The sequence below is a fragment of the Rhinolophus hipposideros genome (genome assembly GCF_964194185.1).
Source record: "Rhinolophus hipposideros genome assembly, chromosome: 3".
Classification (NCBI taxonomy): Eukaryota; Metazoa; Chordata; class Mammalia; order Chiroptera; family Rhinolophidae; genus Rhinolophus; species Rhinolophus hipposideros.
The window spans coordinates 66,920,626-66,941,256 of NC_138049.1; the positions used below are offsets into that span (position 1 = coordinate 66,920,626).

A 20,631-nucleotide genomic window follows, 5' to 3' on the forward strand; every position below is an offset into this window, starting at 1 on the left:
GGTCTCCTATTGAAATGTAAAAGTGACATGTCATTTGTCTATTTCCACATACTCTTTCACATACTTCATGCTTTTTCATACTTCATGGTTTGTCTCATCTCCCCTAAACCAAACTCCCAACATTCTTCCCTCTCAAACCTTTCCACTATGCCTTTGGAAAACCATTCCTTAATGAAAGGTTCCCTTACATCCTAACTGGATGTTCCCTTTGCCTCCTTGCTTTACTGAAGCCCAGCTCACATTAAAGCCTTCTGCTTTTCCTGCAGTGCTTTCAAATAATTATTCTTATTGGCCCACACAATTTTTTTAGGGTTGTGAGAGGAGATCAGTGTCTTCTCCCCTGTCCCTCTCCATTAGTATTCTATCATTATGTAAGCCCCTCCCTAAAAAATACTCCACTTTGATGTTTATGTCAATTAGGTTTATCATATCTCTATCTTCTCCTAATGTCTTAACTACGTTCCTCTGATTCTTGCCCATTTTCACAGTCTTGCTCTCAACCCACACTAATTTTCATGTGGATGACCTTCCTTGTACGTTGGTCTTTCTTGTTCATAAGATCTTCATTATTAATGGCCTTGAGATAACCACTCCTGGCTATATGATGGGCCTTATATTCACCTGTAGCCGCTCGAACTCTGAAATGCTAAAGTCATGCATCTTCATTTCTCACGACAACGTCCTTTGCTTGAATATCTCTAAAGTGGCTCAGAAACAGCATATCCAAAGCTGAATTCGTGATCTCCCTTACTAAACCTGCTTCTCCTGAAGTTTCATCTTTTCTGATATATTACGTCCTCTACCATGTTGCCAAGCTAGAAACTTGGAATTCATCCTTGATTTTTTTCTTCCTCATCATTTACTCCTCCTCACTTGATATTGGCGATTCTGTTTCCTAAATATGTCTTGAAAACTATCTACTTCTCCCTGTCTCTATTCTTGTTTCCAGATGCGGGCCTGGCATTTTGGAGCAGCCTACGATGTAAACGCCCTGCATCTAGCCCTGCCTGTCTCTAGTCTATTCTTAACCACATAGAGTTAGTATAAAATGCAAATGGATCCTGTCACACTCCTGTTTGATGTTTCTTAGGCTCAGGTACAAACGCCTGCACACAGATCAGAAGCCCTGCATAATCTGGCTCTGTTTACCTCTCTAGCCTTAATTCTTGTCTCTTTCCCCTCAAGCCCTGCGACTCAGTTATATCTAATTTGTTTTAGTTCCTGGAATATGCTGTTGATTTATTTAACTCTGGGCCTTTGAGCATGTTCCCTCTGCCTCACAAATTCGTCCCCTTCCTCTTAGCTTGGCAAACTTGGACTCATCCTTCAGGCTTTAGCTTCCTCTGGAAAGCCTTTCCTAATCCCCCTAATGCTGTGTACTTTGGGATCCTGAATCTCCTCTATTAAAGTACCTGTCATACTGCGTTGTAATCTCCTATTTACTGGACCCTCCAGGAGTCTATATGTTCTGTGAGGTCAGGATTGTGTCAACAGCACCTAGAACAATTCCTGACCTCTAGGCTCAGTATGAGTATATCATTTGATTAATAAATAAGGGAAGAAAGGAAGAATCCAGTTTCTGAGACTAGCAAGGGATAAGTTTAGATAAGATCTCATTACATAAGACCTGCTTAGCATGACAGAATTTTTTTTTTAGTGTGAAAACTAATATCAGTGTGAAAGAAAACAAAAGCAAGGAGACTAATCAGGAGTTTGTAGTACTTTTGCAATCATCTGGTCTAAGGAGCCTGAACTTGAACTGAGGCACTTGGAATAGAAACCATAACAATTAATATGAATGCCTTTCATATTAATTTTATCAAAATAAGGTATAACAGAATTTGATCACTGTAATGTAAGTTGCAAAGCTAAAGAGAAAATGATTATTGTTTTGACATTTGTGGTGCCAGTGATAGAAATAAGGCAAGTTTGGATAACAAGTTTCATAAGGAAAACAGTTCAGAATTTTTAGGAGTTTATTTACTATTAAACTAACATATTAAATCAAACTCATAATGGAAAAGATTTCGCTGATTTTGGAGGCAAGGAGTATTTTTAAATATTACACTGAATTAAAGAATGAACACATACTCACCTATTCATGGCTTATCTACAAAGAAGAATTAAAATTGAATAGTTCTTGGCAAAGATAACTTAAGTCAATTTCAAATGACTTTTCCTAGCATTTAAAACTATTCATAATATGCAACTCAGCAACTAGTATTTGATCTTCTGAAGTTCCACAAACTAATGTCCTGTGTCCTCCAGTACAAACTTTGAGACCTCTGTGACTTTATCCTCTCCCTCACTCTTTTCCTCATTTAAATCATACCCAAGGGCTCAACTTAAGCCTCACTTAATTCATGGTGTCTTCCCTAAACCCTATAGTTATCTCTTTGTGTACCACTAATTTTGCTTTTAATTTGAAACTTCAAATTTTTTTTGCTTGTATCCTTTGTCTTCTCAATAAAACTGTAAGCATTCTAGGGGCACAATCCATGTTTCTTATTTGCTGCTCAATTCTTAGAGCACCTTCAGACTTTAGTTACATTATTAAAAATGAGTAGTTTGGAATAAATGATCTCCAAGGTACCTATCAGAGCTAAAGTTCTCTGAATACTTTTTTTAAATTAAAGTTTATTGGGGTGACAATTGTTAGTAAAGTTACATAAATTTCAGGTGTACAATTCTGTAATACATCTTCTGTATATCACATTGTGTGTTCACCACCCAGAGTCAGTTCTCCTTCCATCACCATATATTGGATCCTCTTTACCCTCATCTACCACCTCCCTCCCCCTCTTACACTCTGGTAACCACTAAACTATTGTCTGTATCTATGAGTTTTTGTTTCTTCATTTGTTTGTCTTTTTGTTGTTGTTGTTTTCAGTTTTATTATATATACCACATATCAGTGAAATCATATGGTTCTCGATTTTTTTCTGTCTGACTTATTTTACTTAGCATAATAATCTCCAGATCCATCCAGGTTATCACAAATGGCACTATTTCATCTTTTCTTATGGCAGAATAGTATTCTGAATCTTGAATGCTGCATAGTGCCATGTATTTAATAAATCCTGAAAAAATATTTTACTGTATCTCTTGGGGGAAATCAAAATGTTCTTTGTTGTCCTGGTTAGAATGAATTCTTGATAGTTTGTAACCCAAGAAAGACTAATGTTTTCACCAATATCTACCTATATACTTTCTATAATAAAAATACCTACTATATAGAATGCATACAAATACTGTCTTGCTGGTTTTATGATAAAAATCGCAACTCCCTTATTTTATCACTGTAATCCTTTTATTTTTAAATATGCTGTTCATTTTATTGACTTGACCATGACGTTGGTACTCTGTGAGAGCCAGTATATACTTGTATAGCAGTTAAAACCATGGCTCTGCAGTTCAACCCAGAACCTACCATTTATTAGAAGTATCAACTCAACCATTGCCCTTAATCTCTCTGAGCTCCAGTTTCTTTATACATAAAATGGATAATAACAATACATGCCTCAACAATACATTGGGTCATTGAGATAATTAAATGAGATAATCCCTATAAAGTGGTATATACTAAATGTAGTGATGAGTCACTGTAATAAGATTTTTGTCTGATTTAACAATACCACAGGAGTAAATTCTCTGCAATTCTTTCAAGTTAATTTTATGGGTCGTATTTCTGTTAACTTTTAAAACCATTTACACCCACTATTTTATGTGATATTTTGATCATAAAATAGTAGGTTCTTTTCATAGTTACGTTGAATTCAATTGGCCAACTTCCTTGTGTGCCACTACTTATAATTTCATAGTGACAAGACTGGTTCAATGTGGAACAAAATATCCCTTACATGGCTTTCTTTTATTACATGATGCAACATGATTATATCACAAAATACATTCAGAATGCCTGCCTCTAAATCTTTAGGAGTTGAATCCGAGTTAACTACCAGGTAGAGAAAACTCATGAAATTAAAACTGATATGCTATATTCTCCAGGGAATATGTCTAAAATAAACTTTTGTAAATGACAAGGTATCTTGTGCACCATCTTACTACCTATGCCTATATCCTGATTTCACTTAGAAAACAGTATAAATTTATCGCCTGACCACACTGTGTCCTAAACACCGAAGGCAAACCATATTGAGGGGGTTTCATTTTAACCACAGAGAAATTATAACAAGCCCCAAACCACAGGACCAAATAAGTAGTAGATCCCGGAATAGAACTGAGAAGGCTCTGAGTCCTCCTCATATACTGAAACCACAAGGTCCTGCTGCTTCTGAGCATAATGACAGACCATCTGATGCTGCAAGACCACTGGTACATGACACATGGAGAGCAAACCGTAGGAGGGCACTGTCTAAACGCAGGCAGCCATTCCTTTTTAAAGACCGGCGAGGAAACCAGAGATGAGGGGAAGGAGCCATTACGCGCCCCGGATGATTAGTGACTGATATTTGTGTTTAGAGTAATCAGTTGCTACCACAAAGTTTGTTTCTCTGCTAAGGTTGTTTTTTAAAAGCAATAATTTATAACCATGGAAATGCCTTTCCCCATTCTTAATAACATTTTCATAATTTTTAATAAAGCTAACTGAGGAGTTTTCTAGAATGGCATCATGTATATAAGGAGCATAACATTTTTTTGTTCCTTTCAGAAATTGACCTCACTCCCCATTTACTTAAATATTTTTGCCTCTTTTGCCTTTAGTAGGTTTCCAGAGCACTGAAATTATGGGTTTGAACGATTTGTCCTATTCTATTGTTGCTGTTGGGAAACTCATTTGCCAGCCTCCTCACTCTGTCATGCCAGACGTAGTCTTATCCTTTGTTGCTATTTTATATGGATAAAAATTACTATTTTTTACTTACATTTTATTGTTTTAAATATATCACAGACTTTTTTTCTGGGATATTTTCTTTCTTCCTGAAATATACCCTTTAGAAGTTGCTTTAATAGAAGTCTTTAGGTTTTTATCTGTGTAAAAATGTCTTTATTTAAACCTTGCTCTTGAAGAATAGCTTGGCTAGATATACTGTTCTTAGTCCTCTAAAGATATTATTTCACTGTCTATGGCCTATATTGTTGCTATTAAATAACAAAAAATATCTAGTTAATGATAGAGTATTCAGAAGCCAGTCTTTGCATACTGAGCACTTACATTTATCACTTCCTTTAATCCTGATGACACACATATTATAATATGCCGTTATTCTCACTTCTCTTAATGGAGAAACAGCGACGCAGAATGGTTAACATTATAAATAAATGAGGAGGACAGGATTTCATCCCAGGAGCTCTGATTCTAGAGCCTATGGTTTTAAATTACTATCACAGCCAAGCAAATACTTAAATAGAAGAATGAGAGATAAATAAACTTCCTAAATACTGAAGTTATTTAAATACTGTAGTAATTAAAACAGGGAGGCTTTTTTTTTTCTGGATAGAAAGATTAGTAGACTAATCATTACTATGAGACTATCATTATCGAGCAGTATTGACCTGCTGTGCCTGTTTTCTCATCTGTAAGATGAGAATAATAACACTGCTTGCCTCATTGTGTGGTTGTGGAGAATAAGTGAGTACACACACACACACACACACACACACACAAATATATTTGTTGTCATTAGTAGAATTAGTAGAATAAAAGAGAAAAGCACAGAAACCAACCTGATTGCATCAGATACAGTTTCTGATTACAGGTGATGAGGGGGAAACGATGGACTATTAAATGAATGGTGCTGGCGTATTTGGGTGAATTATATAGCACACAGAAATTTTGATCTATCTTTAAAAACAATCTACATCCAAACAGTAAAAAAAATAATACCAAATAAAGAGTTTATTTTCTAAATCCATGATAGCATTAGAAGAAAATTTTAATAGTTAAAATGTATGTGCAGAAGACTGTAATAAGCATACTATCAAGGGTAGAAACTGTAAATAAAAAGATGGAAAGATCTGACTACATAAAGATTTAAAGTTCCTTTTTTAAAAACAAACAGGAACACTATATTTGATTAATGGCACAGTGTACTAGACTGGGGAAACCTGCTACATATATAACATAAAGTTAATATTCTTAATTTGTAAAGAGCTCTTATGAAATAATAAAGAAGAGGACTATGAGCGTAGAAATATTAACCAAAGAACATATAATCTTCCAGAAAGAATTAACAAATGACCAATAAACATAGAAAAATATGCTAAGCTTCACTAGTAATCAAAAAAATACAAAAGTTCAGACACCAGTTTTCACTTATGAAATTTATGGTTATTAAAAAAGAAAGTCCATCAAGGACAAATATAATACATTAATAATCACAACGGAAAATAATAACTTACTTAAAAAGTATTTTATTGGCTCAGAAGAGAGAGACCTCAACTGCATTGTGGTAGCAAGATATGGTGATTTGAGATGGTCTTTGAATAATAGGCATAATGTTGACAAGAAATGAGAAGTGAGGGAAGGTTTACTGCTCTGTCTTCTGAGAGGTTTGGCAACGGGGTTGGGGGAGAAAGACAAGTAATAATAGTTTCGATTTTGTCATGGTCAAGGAATGTGGTTTTAAAATCAGTGAGCATCCTTAGAGACAAAAAGGGAGGGACCAGCAGAGAAGGAGAAATTGACGCTGTTAGTGTAGACAGGTAAAGTTGAAGCAGTAAGGTCCGTAGAGAGATTAGGAACAAGGAAGCAAGAAACTTCTCAGAAGTGGGGGGTAGGGGAAAGAAGTGAAAGTGCAAAGATTTTTAAATGTGGAGGAGAGCTACGAAAGCTAAGATCATTCTTTCTGGACAGCATTAATCTTAGTGTGGTAGTGACTGGTAAGAGATTGAGTACTTGTGGGACAAGGAAAATAAAGCAAAAAATTTGTAAAAGCTGCTTTGGGAGCATGTTGTGGACAAGTAACCAATGAAAACAAATATTGCAGGACTTGATTAAGGTCCTGGCTGAGTCTCGACAGCGTGAGCTTATGTGCTATCTAAGTGGAGTGGGGGTGTTATTCAGAGTGAGGGAGAGCCAGGGGCAGGGGAGTCTAGGGAGATAGCCAGTGCACTGCTGAAATAATTGGCTTTGGCATCCAGAAGTGAAGCAAGATGGAATGAATTAGGAGGAAAGGAAGGACCAGAATGAAGAGCAGATTATGTGCTGTAGAAGGAGACTATGGAAGAAATGGAAGACAGGACTAGGGACAGAGAGGAGAGTAATTTAAAATTCAAGATCTTGGGAATATAACTTTTAGATAATTAATTTCTTCCTATTAATTCATATTTTATTAGCTGTTTTTTGCTCATAGGAATTTTCTAATTCTTTTTCTTTGGACTAACATATTCTTTTTTTCCGACCATGAGTGTATTATTATTTTTTTTAATTATGTAAGTTTCGGGTGTACAACATTATAATTCGACATCTGTATACACAACAAAGTGATCACCCCAAAAGTCTAGTGACCATCCATTACTATACAATTGATGCAATTCACCCCTTTCACCTGCTGCCCAATCACTTTCTCCTGTGGTAACCACCAATTTGTTTTCTGTATCTATGAATTTGCTTTTATTTTGTCTGTTCATTTTTTTTTTTTAGATTCCACATATGAGTTAAACCACGGTATTTGTCTTTCTCCTTCTGACTTATTTCACTTAGAATTATATCCTCAAGGTGTATACATGTTGTCGCAAATGGCAAGATTTCATTCTTTTTTATGACTGAGTAATATTCCATTGTGTATATATAGCTTCTTTATCCATTCATCCATCAATGGACATCTAGGTTGCTTCCATATTTTGATTATTGTAAATAATGCTTCAAGGAACATAGGGGTGTATGTGTCTTTTCGAAATAGTGCTTTCATATTCTTCGGGTAAATACCCAGAAGTGGAATAAATAAATCATATGGTAGTTCTTTATTTTTTGAGGAATCACCATACTGTTTTACTTAGTAGCTGCACGAATTTACAATCCCACCAACAGATAATAGTGCACAAGTGTTCTGTTTTCTCCACATTTTCTCCAACACTTGTTATTTCTTATCTTTTTGATAATAGCTATTCCAACAGTTGTGAAGTGATAGCTCGTTGTGGTTTTGATTTGCATCACTAATAATTAGTGATGTTAAACATATTTTCATGTACCTGTTGGCCACCTGTAAAATAGTATTTCTTTTGAAGATGTAATAGATTATTGTAAAAAATCTTGTGAACAAATGATTAACATTTCCAAAAAGACTTTGAGAGAAAGGAAAGAAAAGAGGAAGGTATAAGGAAAAAAATTTAAATGCTGATGGAAAAAAATAATAGTTTTATAGGAATTTGTTTTCTTACATAACTGTAGAAAATAAATATTTGTAAAGAAAAGACAGTTAAACATGAAAAAAAATTATAAGAAGAAACATAATTTACATTTGGGAATTCCCATTTGTATTTGAGAATTCAACAAAAGAGAAAAATGTGTTAGAGTCTTACATTACTAAATAAGGTGTGTTTTTTAGTCTTGTTTTTAGTAGGCTAACCTTTTTACTTTCATTAACAAAAACTATTGATGTTAAAAGCTTCTGTAACCTACTTAGTGCCTACTCTTTAAAAATTAGTATGAAAGGAGCTTGATTTCCTTTCTTGCTAAAAAGTGAAATTCTACAACCTCCTCTTCCTGATTTATCAGTGGTCCAAGGCTTTCCTCGTCTATAAAATTGTACCTTCCTTTTTTATCCCACAACGGGTTTGCCCCCAGAACACAGGTGTAGTGAAAACCACCGCTGAATCTAACCCAAAATGGGAAAGGAAGAGACACACATCAACATCGCTGTCATTGGACACGTAGATTCCGGCAAGTCGACCACTACTGGGCATCTGATCTACAAATGTGGTGGGATCAACAAAAGAACCATCGAAAAATTTGAGAAGGAGGCTGCTGAGATTGGGAAAGGGCTCCTTCAAGTATGCCTGGGTCTTGGATAAACTGAAAGCTGAACGCGAGCGTGGGATCACCATTGATATCTCCCTGTGGAAATTCGAGACCAGCAAGTACTACGTGACCATTATTGAAGCCCCAGGACACAGAGACTTTATAAAAAACGTGATTACAGGTACATCTCAGGCTGACTGTGCTGTCCTGATTGTTGCTGCTGTTGTTAGTGAATTTGAAGCAGGTATCTCCAAGAATGGGTAGACCCGTGAGCATGCCCTTCTGGCTTACACACTGGGTGTGAAACAACTAATTGTTAGTGTTAACAAAATGGATTCCGCTGAGCTGCCTTACAGTCAGAAGAGATACGAGGAAATCGTTAAGGAAGTCAGCACCTACATTAAGAAAATTGGCTACAATCTTGACACAGTCGCATTTGTGCCAATTTCTGGTTGGAATGGTGACAACATGCTGGAGCCAAGTGCTGACATGCCTCGGTTCAAGGGATGGAAAGTCACCCGTAAAGATGGCAGTGCCAGTGGAACCACACTGCTTGAAGCTCTGATTGCATCCTGCCACCAACTTGTCCAACTGACAAGCCTTTGCGTCTGCCCCTCCAGGATGTCTACACAGTTGGTGGTGTTGGTACTATCCCTGTGGGCCGAGTGGAGACTGGTGTTCTCAAACCCGGCTTAGTGGTCACCTTTGCTCCAGTCAATGTTACAAATGAAGTCTGTTGAAATGAACCATGAATCTTTGTGTGAAGCTCTTCTTGGGGTCATGTGGGCTTCAATGTCAAACATGTGTCTGTCAAAGATGTTCATCGTGGCAATGTGGCTGGTGACAGCAAAAATGAGCCACCAATGGAAGCAGCTGGCTTCACTGCTCAGGTGATTCTCCTGAACCATCCAGGCCAAATCAGTGCCGGATATGCACCTGTGCTTGATTGTCACACAGCTCACATTACTTGCAAATTTGCTGAGCTGAAGGAGAAGATTGATCGTCGTTCAGGGAAAAAACTGGGAGATGGCCCCAAGTTTTTGAAATCTGGTGATGCTGCCATCGTTGACATGGTTCCTGGCAAGCCCATGTGTGTTGAGAGCTTCTCTGACTACCCTCCTCTTGGCCGTTTTGCTGTTCATGACATGAGACAAGAAAGCAGCTGGAGCTGGCAAGGTCACCAAGTCTGCCCAGAAAGCTCAGAAGGCTAAATGAGTGTTATCCCCAATACCTGCCACCCTAGCATTAATCAGTGGTGGAAGAACAGTCTCAGAACTGTTTGTCTCAATTGGCCATTTAAGTGTAATAGTAAAAGACTGGTTAATGATTACAATGCATCGTAAAACCTTCAGAAGGAAAGGAGAATGTTTTGTGGACCATTGGTTTTTTTGTGTGGCAGTTTTTAAGTTATTAGTTTTTAAAATCATTACTTTCTAATGGAAACAACTTGACCAAAAATCTGTCACAGAATTTTGAGACCCATTAAAACAAAGTAAAACAAAACAAAACAAAAAATTGTACCTTCAGATTACATGAGAAAATATCTATAAATTACATTAATCCAACAAATGTTTGTTGAGCTTTTATAGGTACTGTGGGAATATAATGAGTTTAATTTTGGACTTTTCAGTTTGAGGTACATTCAAATAAAATCATCCAGCTGGCCAAGAGATATACAAGTCCGGAATTCACAGTAGACTAGAAATACTTATTTGGGAGTCAGTCTGTATAGTTGATGATTAAAACCATGAATATGATTGTCTATCAGGATACACACACACACACACACACACACACACACACACACACACACACGGATAAAGTCATGGGAAATAACCAGTGTTTAAATGCCAAGGATTCTACAAGGGAAAAATAAGAAATGATCAAGAGAAGAAACCGAAAAGGATGATATCACAGAATTCTAGGAAACAGAGTTTCAAGGGAAAAGATAAATGGAATCAGTGGCTATGCAGCAAAGAGCTCTAATAAATTAAGGATACAAAGAGTGTTCACTGGGTTTTTAGTCAGAAAACATTTTAACTTTAGAACAGCAATTCTGCTAGAGTCATGAGGGCAAAAGGTCAACCGTGGGGGATTGAGAAGTAAATAAAAGATAAACTATAAACTACCATTTCACGCATATTACATGGAAAGGTAGGAAAACATGGAGTCAGGAGAGAACTTTTTCCCTTTAATGAGAGATTCAAACTCAATTATCAGATCAGAGGAAGGAAACTCAATTATCAGATCAGAATAGGAGTTATAAAATGGGAGAGTGAGGATATAAAATGGGAGCACTGAGGATGAAGGGGTGAGAATGTGAGCGCCTGCAGTAAGTTACCTTGTCCCCTGATGCCTGGAGAACAGAGCTAAAACAGCGATGGGGAGGTAGGGAGAATAGCTGAGGGAGATCATGCATTATGCCCTCACTGTTACAGGAAGTAGGAGACAAGTGAAGAGGTCAAGATTTCAAAGGATTTGGGAAGATTAGGAATTGCCATTGGGTGTAATGGAAGTGGAAGCTGACCAAAGACAAGTAAAAGGAATCACAAAGAGGGTGGCAGCGGGAGTCTTGCTGAGGTTGGAGACCATAAATCTGTGGTAGTAAGGATGTTCGTGGCTTTATGGCTTTCTCTGGCAATGCTTAGATGGTTGAGTTACCAATAACTTTAATTTCCCTTGCCTTGGAAGGATAGGTGGATGGATGATCTTATGAATAAATGGTCAGACAAGTAAGTTAATTGCAGAAATAAAAATCCATCCTGTATGCTTTAAAGACTCTCAGTGTTTGGCCATGGAGAATAAAAACCAGCATCCTAGGCTAGAATTTTAGGGTTTCCAACATAAAATTCTGACCTTGTCTTTTACTATATCCTTACATGTATCACCACATTATAGCCAAAAAGGGCTTACCATTTTTTGAACAACTTTTTCTTTCCCTACTTTCACCCCAATTATTTTGCTTCTGCTATTTACCCAGCTTGTAAAACCCTACATCTCAACTTTTGTAGTCATTACTATTCATTAAACCTCAGTTCATTTGTTACCTGGTCTGTGACCCCAGCCAGAAGTGTGCTCTATCCTCATCATCTGTAATTCCTGTGCATACCACTTAAACACTACTTTTCATGCAGTTTTTATTTATTGCAAAATATTTTAGTTTTTACTAAATTTTAAATTCCTCAGTGATAGGGACCATATTTTTGTCATCTTTGTATAATTTCATAGTGCCAACACAATCTTTTTCTGCAGTAAGCATGCAGTAAATATTTCCTGAACATTGTATTACATATTTATACTAAGTAGGAAGAGAGGACCTTTAAAAGAAAATAATGTTTTGCCTTTTCTATAGGTTATTTTTAAAGGCTTGTTTTTAAATGTTATTTTCTTAACTTCTAATGGGAATATTTTGTCTCATAGGTATGGAATGAATTGCCTTATTCAGTTTGAAGATTTTGCCAACATAAACGCATTTCGTCTCCTAAACAAGTATCAAAACCAGTATTGCACATTCAATGATGATATTCAAGGTAATGTAATAAATTTGCACTGCATGTGGATTAAGAACATGTCCTAATCGCTGCCAGAGGGGAGGAGGTGGGAGGATGAGTTAAAAAGGTGAAGGGGAATAAGAGGTATAAACTCCCAGTTATGAAATAAATAAGTCATGTGAATGTAAGGCTCAGCACAGGGAATATAGTCAATAATATCATAATAATTTCTATGGTGACAGATGGTTACTAGATTTATAGTGGTGATTATATCATAAGGTATGGAATGTGGAATCACTGTTGTACACCTGAAACTAATATAATATTGTATGCCAACTATACTTTAATAAAAATTTTAAAAATAAGGGTATATCCTGAAATTAGTTCATAGTTTTATAATGATTCAAATTCAATAAGTATATACTAGAAATCTATTAAATGCCAAGAATTATGCTTGAAGATTTTTCTAACTTGCTTTCATATACTTGAGAAAAATACTCTGTGACTCTAGGGTCTCATATAATTCATGAGTTAGAGAATGAACTCTTTGAAATCTAATAAAATCCCCAGGGATTATGGCTAACCAGAGAATGAAATGTATGAAAATAAATTGTCCATTGTTTAAACACAAGAGTGTATGACTTTTCTCTTCAGCCTTCATCTCAATGAACCATGATTTCTAAGCCTCACCCCAACAAAAGCTGCCTTTATATATATGTATATAGTGTACTGCTTTTTATTTTTTGTCTTTGATTATAGATGCTTGGCTCCTGCTTTTGTCCCCATTATCTGTTGTGCTATTGCTGTCGTTGTTGTAGTTGTTTTTCTTTTTAAGCCTATCTTTTTCAACACTCTCTAGATTCACACCCACCCGAGCACCCCACCCCCAAATCTAAGACCTTGCTGTGAAAATCTTAACTGATCTTGTAACATCAAAGGCAGGTAGAGGGGAAAAGCACAGGCAAAGATCCTGAGGAAGACCATAATGAGTTTCAGCAGCCTGAAAGAAGATCACAGATGCCTTCCATTTCACTAATTCCAGGGGACATTTTTCAGTGTTTATCTTACTTGAATTCTCAGCAGCATTAACTTTGTTGACCTCACCCTCCTCCCTGAAATACTCTCTTCTATTGACTTCTTGTCACAGCACTTTGCTGACTTTCTTCCTATTTCTTTGGATGTTCACTTTTTTTTTTTCAGGTTCATCCTTTTCTGATTAGCTATTGAATGACAGAACACTTCAATACTAAGTCCCAGGCCCTTTGTTTTATTATGTCTTCTTAGGCATACATTCCAAGGCAGAACATTCCATTAGCAGATTTATATTTCTAGCCCAGATGTCTTTGAATTCCAGTCAATATACCCATGTGGTTATTTAAAATCTACTCTTGGATATCTCAAAGTTATCTCACACGCAACCTCCCTAAAATCAGACTCTTTTATTTCCTCATCAAACCTGATCTCTTTCCAGTCTTCTCCTTCTCAGTGAATTCCTGGTATCTATCTATTCTTCATCTCTCCCTACCAAATACAGTTTATCACTAAATCCTCCTGATTGTCAACTGCAATCTGTCTCTTTCATCAATTTCTCTCCATTACCCTAACGTAAGTTACTATTATCTCTCCTAAAGAATGGATATTTTCCTGAGAAATCTTTCCACGCTTCCTTTTGCTTCCCTTTCTTATATGTTCTCTGCGTGGTATCTCTACAGTTTGCCAGATACAGAACTAGGTGCTGAGGATTTAGTGGCGAACAAGCCAAAGTTTTCTTTCTGTTATTGGTATCCGGTCATATCATCCCTTCCTTAGAGTACTTTAATGGTTTTCCACTGCACTTAGGATAAAGATGAAAATTGTGAAAGTGGCCCAAAATGAATGGTCTGATCCCTACCTCCCTCTCCAGCCTCATTATTTTTGCCATTCCAGCCACAACATCCTTTTTCAGATCCAAAAATGAGCCAGTCTTCCTCCTATTGCAGTGTCTATCCAAATGCTGATTCTTCTTTCTAGAAGACTCTTTCCTCTCCTCTTTAAATCGCATCTAAATCTTGACATTCCTCAGAAAAAATTTCTGGATCCTGGTGTCTAGGGCAAATCCACCTATCACAGGCTCTCATAGCCTTCTTTGTTTTCCCTGGTGGTACTTAACGGTAGCAGTTTTATATATACAGTAATTTTAAAAATTAATATTCCCTCCCCACTAAATTTTAAGCTCTGTGAAGGGCAAGGAACATGCCTGCTTTGCTCGTCACTACATCCCTTGTCGTTGACATGGTGTCTGGCGCATGGAAGGTACTTAATGTTGATGGAATGAATGCAGTATGTCTAAAACAGGGTTTGGCAAACTACAGCCTGTGGGCCAAATCCAGCTCATTGTCTATTTTTGTAAAGTTTTAGTGCAATACAGCTATGCGCATTTGTTTATGTATTGTTTGTGATTGGTTTCATGCTTCAACAGACACAAACCGTAAAATACTTATCTGGCCATTTACAGAAAGAGTTTGCCAACCTCTAGTCTAAAGGATTGGTGGGAGTTGAACTAAGGAGTCAGGCTGACTAAGGTAGGTTTGCATTTTGGAGAGGTCACTCACATTGTTTTTAGTGTAGAGGATAGATTGAGTGGGAGCGAATTTAAAGGCCGTTGCTGTAATTCAGATACATGATGATGGTACCTTGTTCTCGGAAAATGCCAGTGAAGATAGAGGGAAATAAGAGGGATGACTGGGTGTTGATGATGAGCGTGAGGCAAAGAGCCCAGGATGGAGCCTAGGTGTTTGCGTTGAAGACCTGGTAGAATGACAGCTCAGCAACTGAGAGAGAGAGAAATCTGAGACATTATAACATGTAGATGTTAAGATCATGGACTCTGGAGTCAGACTGATTTTCTTTGCCCTTTACTAGGTGGACTCTGACTTTTGGTTATCTTATCTATGGTGGAAAGTTATATAATAACCTCTATTTTTTTCTTTGAAACAAGAGATAGGATCAGAAGATTGATGAGAATAAAGGCGGTCTGAAACGATTGCTGTAGAGAGCTAGAGAGCCAACTGACTAGGAAATACACAAGGATTCAGTAATCCTGGGTGCTGAGGATCCAGTTGAAGTTGAGTACCACAAATATATTCTGACACCAAGCTGAGCAGCTTGTGTTCAAGAGTTTAGGAATAGGCAAGGCTGAGTCGGTCAGTTGTATTTCTCTCTTAGGGATGTTTTACTGTATTTGTGCAAAGAAAGGACAGTGGGATAAAAGCTAAGGTTAAAGTAACCATCATAGAAATAAGCAGGGAAGGGAAGGAAGTGAAGGTGGAAGGAAGCGAAGATACAAGGACAGAGAGATTGGGCATATAACCTACATATTCCCATGAAGTTCAATATTAGGTATAATGAGGGTAATTAAGAAAGAAATGGAAAGGCAGGAGATTATAGACTATGAATGTGGTATTCCAGTGTCATACTTCCAAGAAGGATTAGCTGAGTGACGGTAAACACCAAGATGAAATTTAGGAGGAAGTTAGCCAAAGTGGAACATACCTACTTTGCTCGTCACTATATCCCTTATCCCTAAGTGGAATAAGATGAATGCCATTGGAAATGAGGTAATTCAAGGAAAATTTAAATGTGAGATGGGGATGATAATGCTTCTCTCATAGAGTTTATATTGAGGACAAAATTATTATTTGTGAAAAATATACAAAATTATTATTTGTGAAAGTATATTGACTGAAATATACTTTATAAATATAATTTTTTAAATTCACTATTTTTAAGTTCTTTAGTATGACATAGATATGTAAATATAATGTGTTTAAAATAATGAGTCTGTATCTCGAGGTGCACTAATTGATCAAATCTTTCTTTTCCCCAAATCCGTTGAGATATCAATTACATTGTTACATTAGGGTCATTTTTATGACAAAGATGCTTACATAATTTCAACTTTCTTTTCTTTTGTGCATTAAATTTCTCTTTAAATATTTGTCCATAAGAAATGAATGTTTGGAGGAACTTGGAAAGGAAATAAAAATAGTCTAATTTTAATGTACTATAACCCTAACTTGAAAATACGATCAATGCGTAATGATAGAGAGTGCCTATGATTCTTCAAACAGGCTTTGTAGATCAGTGTCTCAAAGTCACTTATCCATTAACTTTGCAGTAATCTCTACAATAGCCACCACGTAACTGTTGAACAAACCTATACTATTCTTTTAAAAACATTATATATCTTTTGATTTTTGTAGGTCCCACAGAAATGTCCATATAGAAGTTAAAGCCCAGTAGTACATAATTTTGAATCATTATGCAGAAATAATAGGTATCAAAGTTCCCTTTAAGAAAAAGAATGCTATATCCTGATCATCAGAAAATGAACAATTAGGAATTAGGGTCAGAATTCCTATTAACTAAGGTCAATAATTTAGAGGTCAAGGCCTGGGCTTAATCAGAATTAAAGAGAGGAGCACAGGAAATCTGAGGCTGATGGCAAGCCACGGCCAAGAGCACGGCATGTGGCGTTTCCCTGAGTGTCCACAGCATAGTATTCCCTCCAGCAGGTCACCAATGGAGGCATTAAGTAATTAGCTTTTCATTCCAACTGATCTGTCCTAAAATAATCATCTGCACGCATATTGTCGGCCTGTTTCATATAAGAGTTTTAGAGTATTCCTGCCTTAGCCAACAATAGAAAAAGATTTGAAAAAAAATAGGTCTAATCTCTGACTAAAGAAAACTTTTAGCAAGTTATTAGGATTCTGACTAGAAATGACCGAACCATTTTGTGCATTTCTCCATACCAAAATAGTGTCCTTAGTGACACATTTTCCCCATATGTTTCTGTTTTATCTTTTTAACCTTATGTTTTTACCATTTTGCCCACAAATGTAATACTTTCCGCAGTGTGGGCATACAAGTTGCATTCCGGTGCCAACGAAAATAATTATGTAACTATTACAGCTTTACCATGTAAATAAATGCTTTTTATGCTGGACTCTTGGAGAAACTTTTTTTTTAACAGATATGTTATTTAAAGATATTATTTTATGAAAAGTATTTGATTTTAAAAAATACTTAAAATTCTACTATATTAGTTATAGTTAAGAGTATTAAGATAATCTTAAATGATAGAGGTTTGGTTCAAAATTTCTTTCGACCTTAATGTATTCTAATTATAAATTATTTTTAACTGGAAAAATGTGCAAGTTAAATCTTTTAAGAAATTAGACATTTACTTAGGTAATCTGGAGACCATCAGAATTTAGCAAATTCACTAAAAAAAATAGGTCTCATCCTCTGGTCATTTAAAATCACCTACAAAAAGAAATTTTTCTTCTCCAATAGCGTTTCTGGCTATTCTCTAACATGACATTCTAAATATTTTACATAGAAATTTTAGCCATAATAAACTAGTTTGATTGTTAAAATGTTTTAAAAGTAAGGTAAATGTAGCCTAATCTTACACGAAGTGCTTTGATAATTGAAGAGATCGAAACCAACTGTTCGAAAAACTGTTCATAAAAGAATGAATACCATTGGCCAGAAAACATATTTTAAAATTTAATCACACCACTAAGTTTTGAAAAGCATGTTAAACAGCCGATGAGAAATTGACTTGTTTTCTGTCCAGCTGGCAATATTTTTATTCTAATCCCAACTGTTAATGAAGCTTTAAGAAAATGAGCACTGTCATACACTGATAGTGGAAATGCAAATTGGTACAACTCTTGGGGAGGCAGTATGTGTTAAAAATCTTAAAAACATCCAGATCTTTGATTCAATAATTCTGTTTTTAGAAATTTATCCTGAACAAATAAAAGTGTTTGTTTTAGAAATTTATCCTGAACAAATAAAGGTATTTTTAAAGGCAAAACAAATGTACAGCGTATTTATTAATTTATTTTAAATATTTGTTTTTTAATTGAGATATAATTGACATGTAACATTGTATTGGTTTTAGGTACAACATGATTTGCTATATTGCAAAATGAATACCACAGTATGTTTAGTTAACATCCATCACTATATGTAGTTAGAATTTTTTTTCTTGTGACGAGAAGTTTCAAGGTATATTCTCTTAAAACTTTCAAATATACAATACAGTATCGTTAACTTTAGTCACCATGCTGTAAATTATATCCCCAAGACTTACCTATTTGTCTTATAACTGGAGTTTGTATTTTTTTACTCCTTTCACCCTTTTTTCCCAGCCCTTCCACCCTGCCTCTGGCGACCACCAATCTGTTCTCTGAATCCCTGAATTTGGTTTTTTGTTTTTGTTTTAGATTCCACATATAAGTGAGATCATACAGTATTTGTATTTCTCTGTCTGACTTATTTCACTCAGCATATGCTCAGTGTTCATCCCTGTTGTTACAAATGATAAGATTTACTTCTTTTTATGGCTGAATAATATTCCTGTGTGTGTGTGTGTGTGTGTGTGTGTGTGTGAGAGAGAGAGAGAGAGAGAGAGAGAGAGAGAGAGAGAGAGAGAGAATGAGATATCACATTTTCTTTATCCATTCATCCATCGGTGGACACTTAGATTTTTTCCACATCTTGGCAATTGTAAATAATGCTGTAATTAGCATGGGGATGACAGATATTTTTTGAGATAGTGATTTCATTAGATACCCAGAAGTGGAATTGTTGGATCATAAGGTAGTTCTATTTTAAAATTTTTGAGGAACCTCCATATTGTTTTCTTTAGTGGCTCTACCAATTTACATTCCCACTAACAATACAAAAGTATTTCCTTTCCTCCACATCCACACCAACACTTGTTATTTCTTTTCTTGTTGATAGTAGCCATTCTAACAGGCGTAAGGTCATATCTCATTGTGGTTTTGATTTGCATTTCCCTGATGATTAGTGTCATCGAGCACCTTTTTATGTACCTGTTGGCCGTTTATATGTATTTGTTTTTTTAATTAAAGTTTATTGGGGTGACAGTTATTAGTAAAGTTACATAGGTTTCAGGTGTACAATTCTATAATACATCATCTATATATCACATTGTATGTTCACCACCCAGAGTCAGTTCTTCTTCCATCACCATATATTTGACCCCCTTGACCCTCTTCTATACACCTTCCTTCCCCCTTACCCTCTGGTAAACTATTGTCTGTGTCTATGAGTTTTTGTTTCTTCATTTGTTTGTCTTGTTCCTTTGTTGTTTTCAGTTTTATAGCTTCTTGAACAAATTTTTGTTCAGATAAAGATATTTATTGTAATGTTATTTTTGATTGCAAAACTCAGAAGACTTCTAAATATTGAACACTAGAGGTTTGGTTAAATAAGTTATCACATGTATAATATGGAATATTATAATTATACAGAAGATTTAAAAATATACTATTGACTTGATACGATAGTGATAAATGTATGTTAAAATAGTAAGCATATATAATAAGATATTTTTATGACTTAAAATTTTCTTGAATTTGCATGTGTCAGGTTTATACATCAGTGATTGCAATGACCTCGTAATATGTCTACATACCACCAGCCTCAAAACTCAAATCCATTCCCCACACTGCTCTCTGAATTTAGAAGCTTGCAGCAACCATGTGTTAACCTATAATACATTATAATTATATATGTAAATATATATGTATATATAGTTACTGCGAATATTTAGTAGAAGGCCCTACGTGATCTCCTCTTTACACTTCTCTAGCCTCATATCACTTCTAATATCACTTCTAAGAAGCTTCATATAACTTCTAAGCTAATAAGTTGTGTTTGCTTCAGTATCATTGTAATACCTACAATTCTACATATGTTCAATGTTCCCTCTCCATTTATATATACTTTGGGAGGCTTGGTATACAAATGGAGCTTGTATTCTAAGTCTTGACCATAAGGTGACTTGCTTGAGCTTATTCCTTAAGAAATCCTTCTTGTCAGTCTCTGGTTCTTTTCTCTTACATCTCTCAGGTTCCACAGAAAAGATTTTCCATTATTTCTTCTAATATTAGCTTTCTGCTGGTATTCTTTAAGCCAAGTAGGAGGAGGATGGTGGTCTCCATATTGAGTACGTAAACATTCATTTAATCTTCTTGTTTTCTAATATGGCACCCTTGCACTCCATTATTCCTGGGGTCTTACGATTTTGCCTAGTGTCTTACACTCCAGAGACCCTGTCTAGAACATAAACTTCTAGGTGTTTCCTAAACCTCTAGAGTGTGGGAGGGTCCACTGTTTGCTAGGAGAGGAAAGTGG

The 20,631-nt window shown here is 35.9% G+C and overlaps 1 protein-coding gene and 1 pseudogene across 2 annotated transcripts in view; both read left to right on the forward strand.

Moving 5' to 3' along the window:
- ME1 (malic enzyme 1) overlaps positions 1-20,631 on the forward strand; it is a 173,356-nt gene that overhangs the window by 117,400 nt on the left and 35,325 nt on the right. Inside the window, exon 7 of the mRNA XM_081045123.1 lies at positions 12,344-12,453. Coding sequence (XP_080901249.1) covers positions 12,344-12,453 — 110 coding nt within the window. The remainder of the gene's footprint in view (positions 1-12,343; positions 12,454-20,631) is intronic.
- On the forward strand, positions 8,791-10,138 carry LOC308495997 (elongation factor 1-alpha 1-like; annotated as a pseudogene). The gene has a single exon. The product of its transcript is annotated as an elongation factor 1-alpha 1-like (transcript).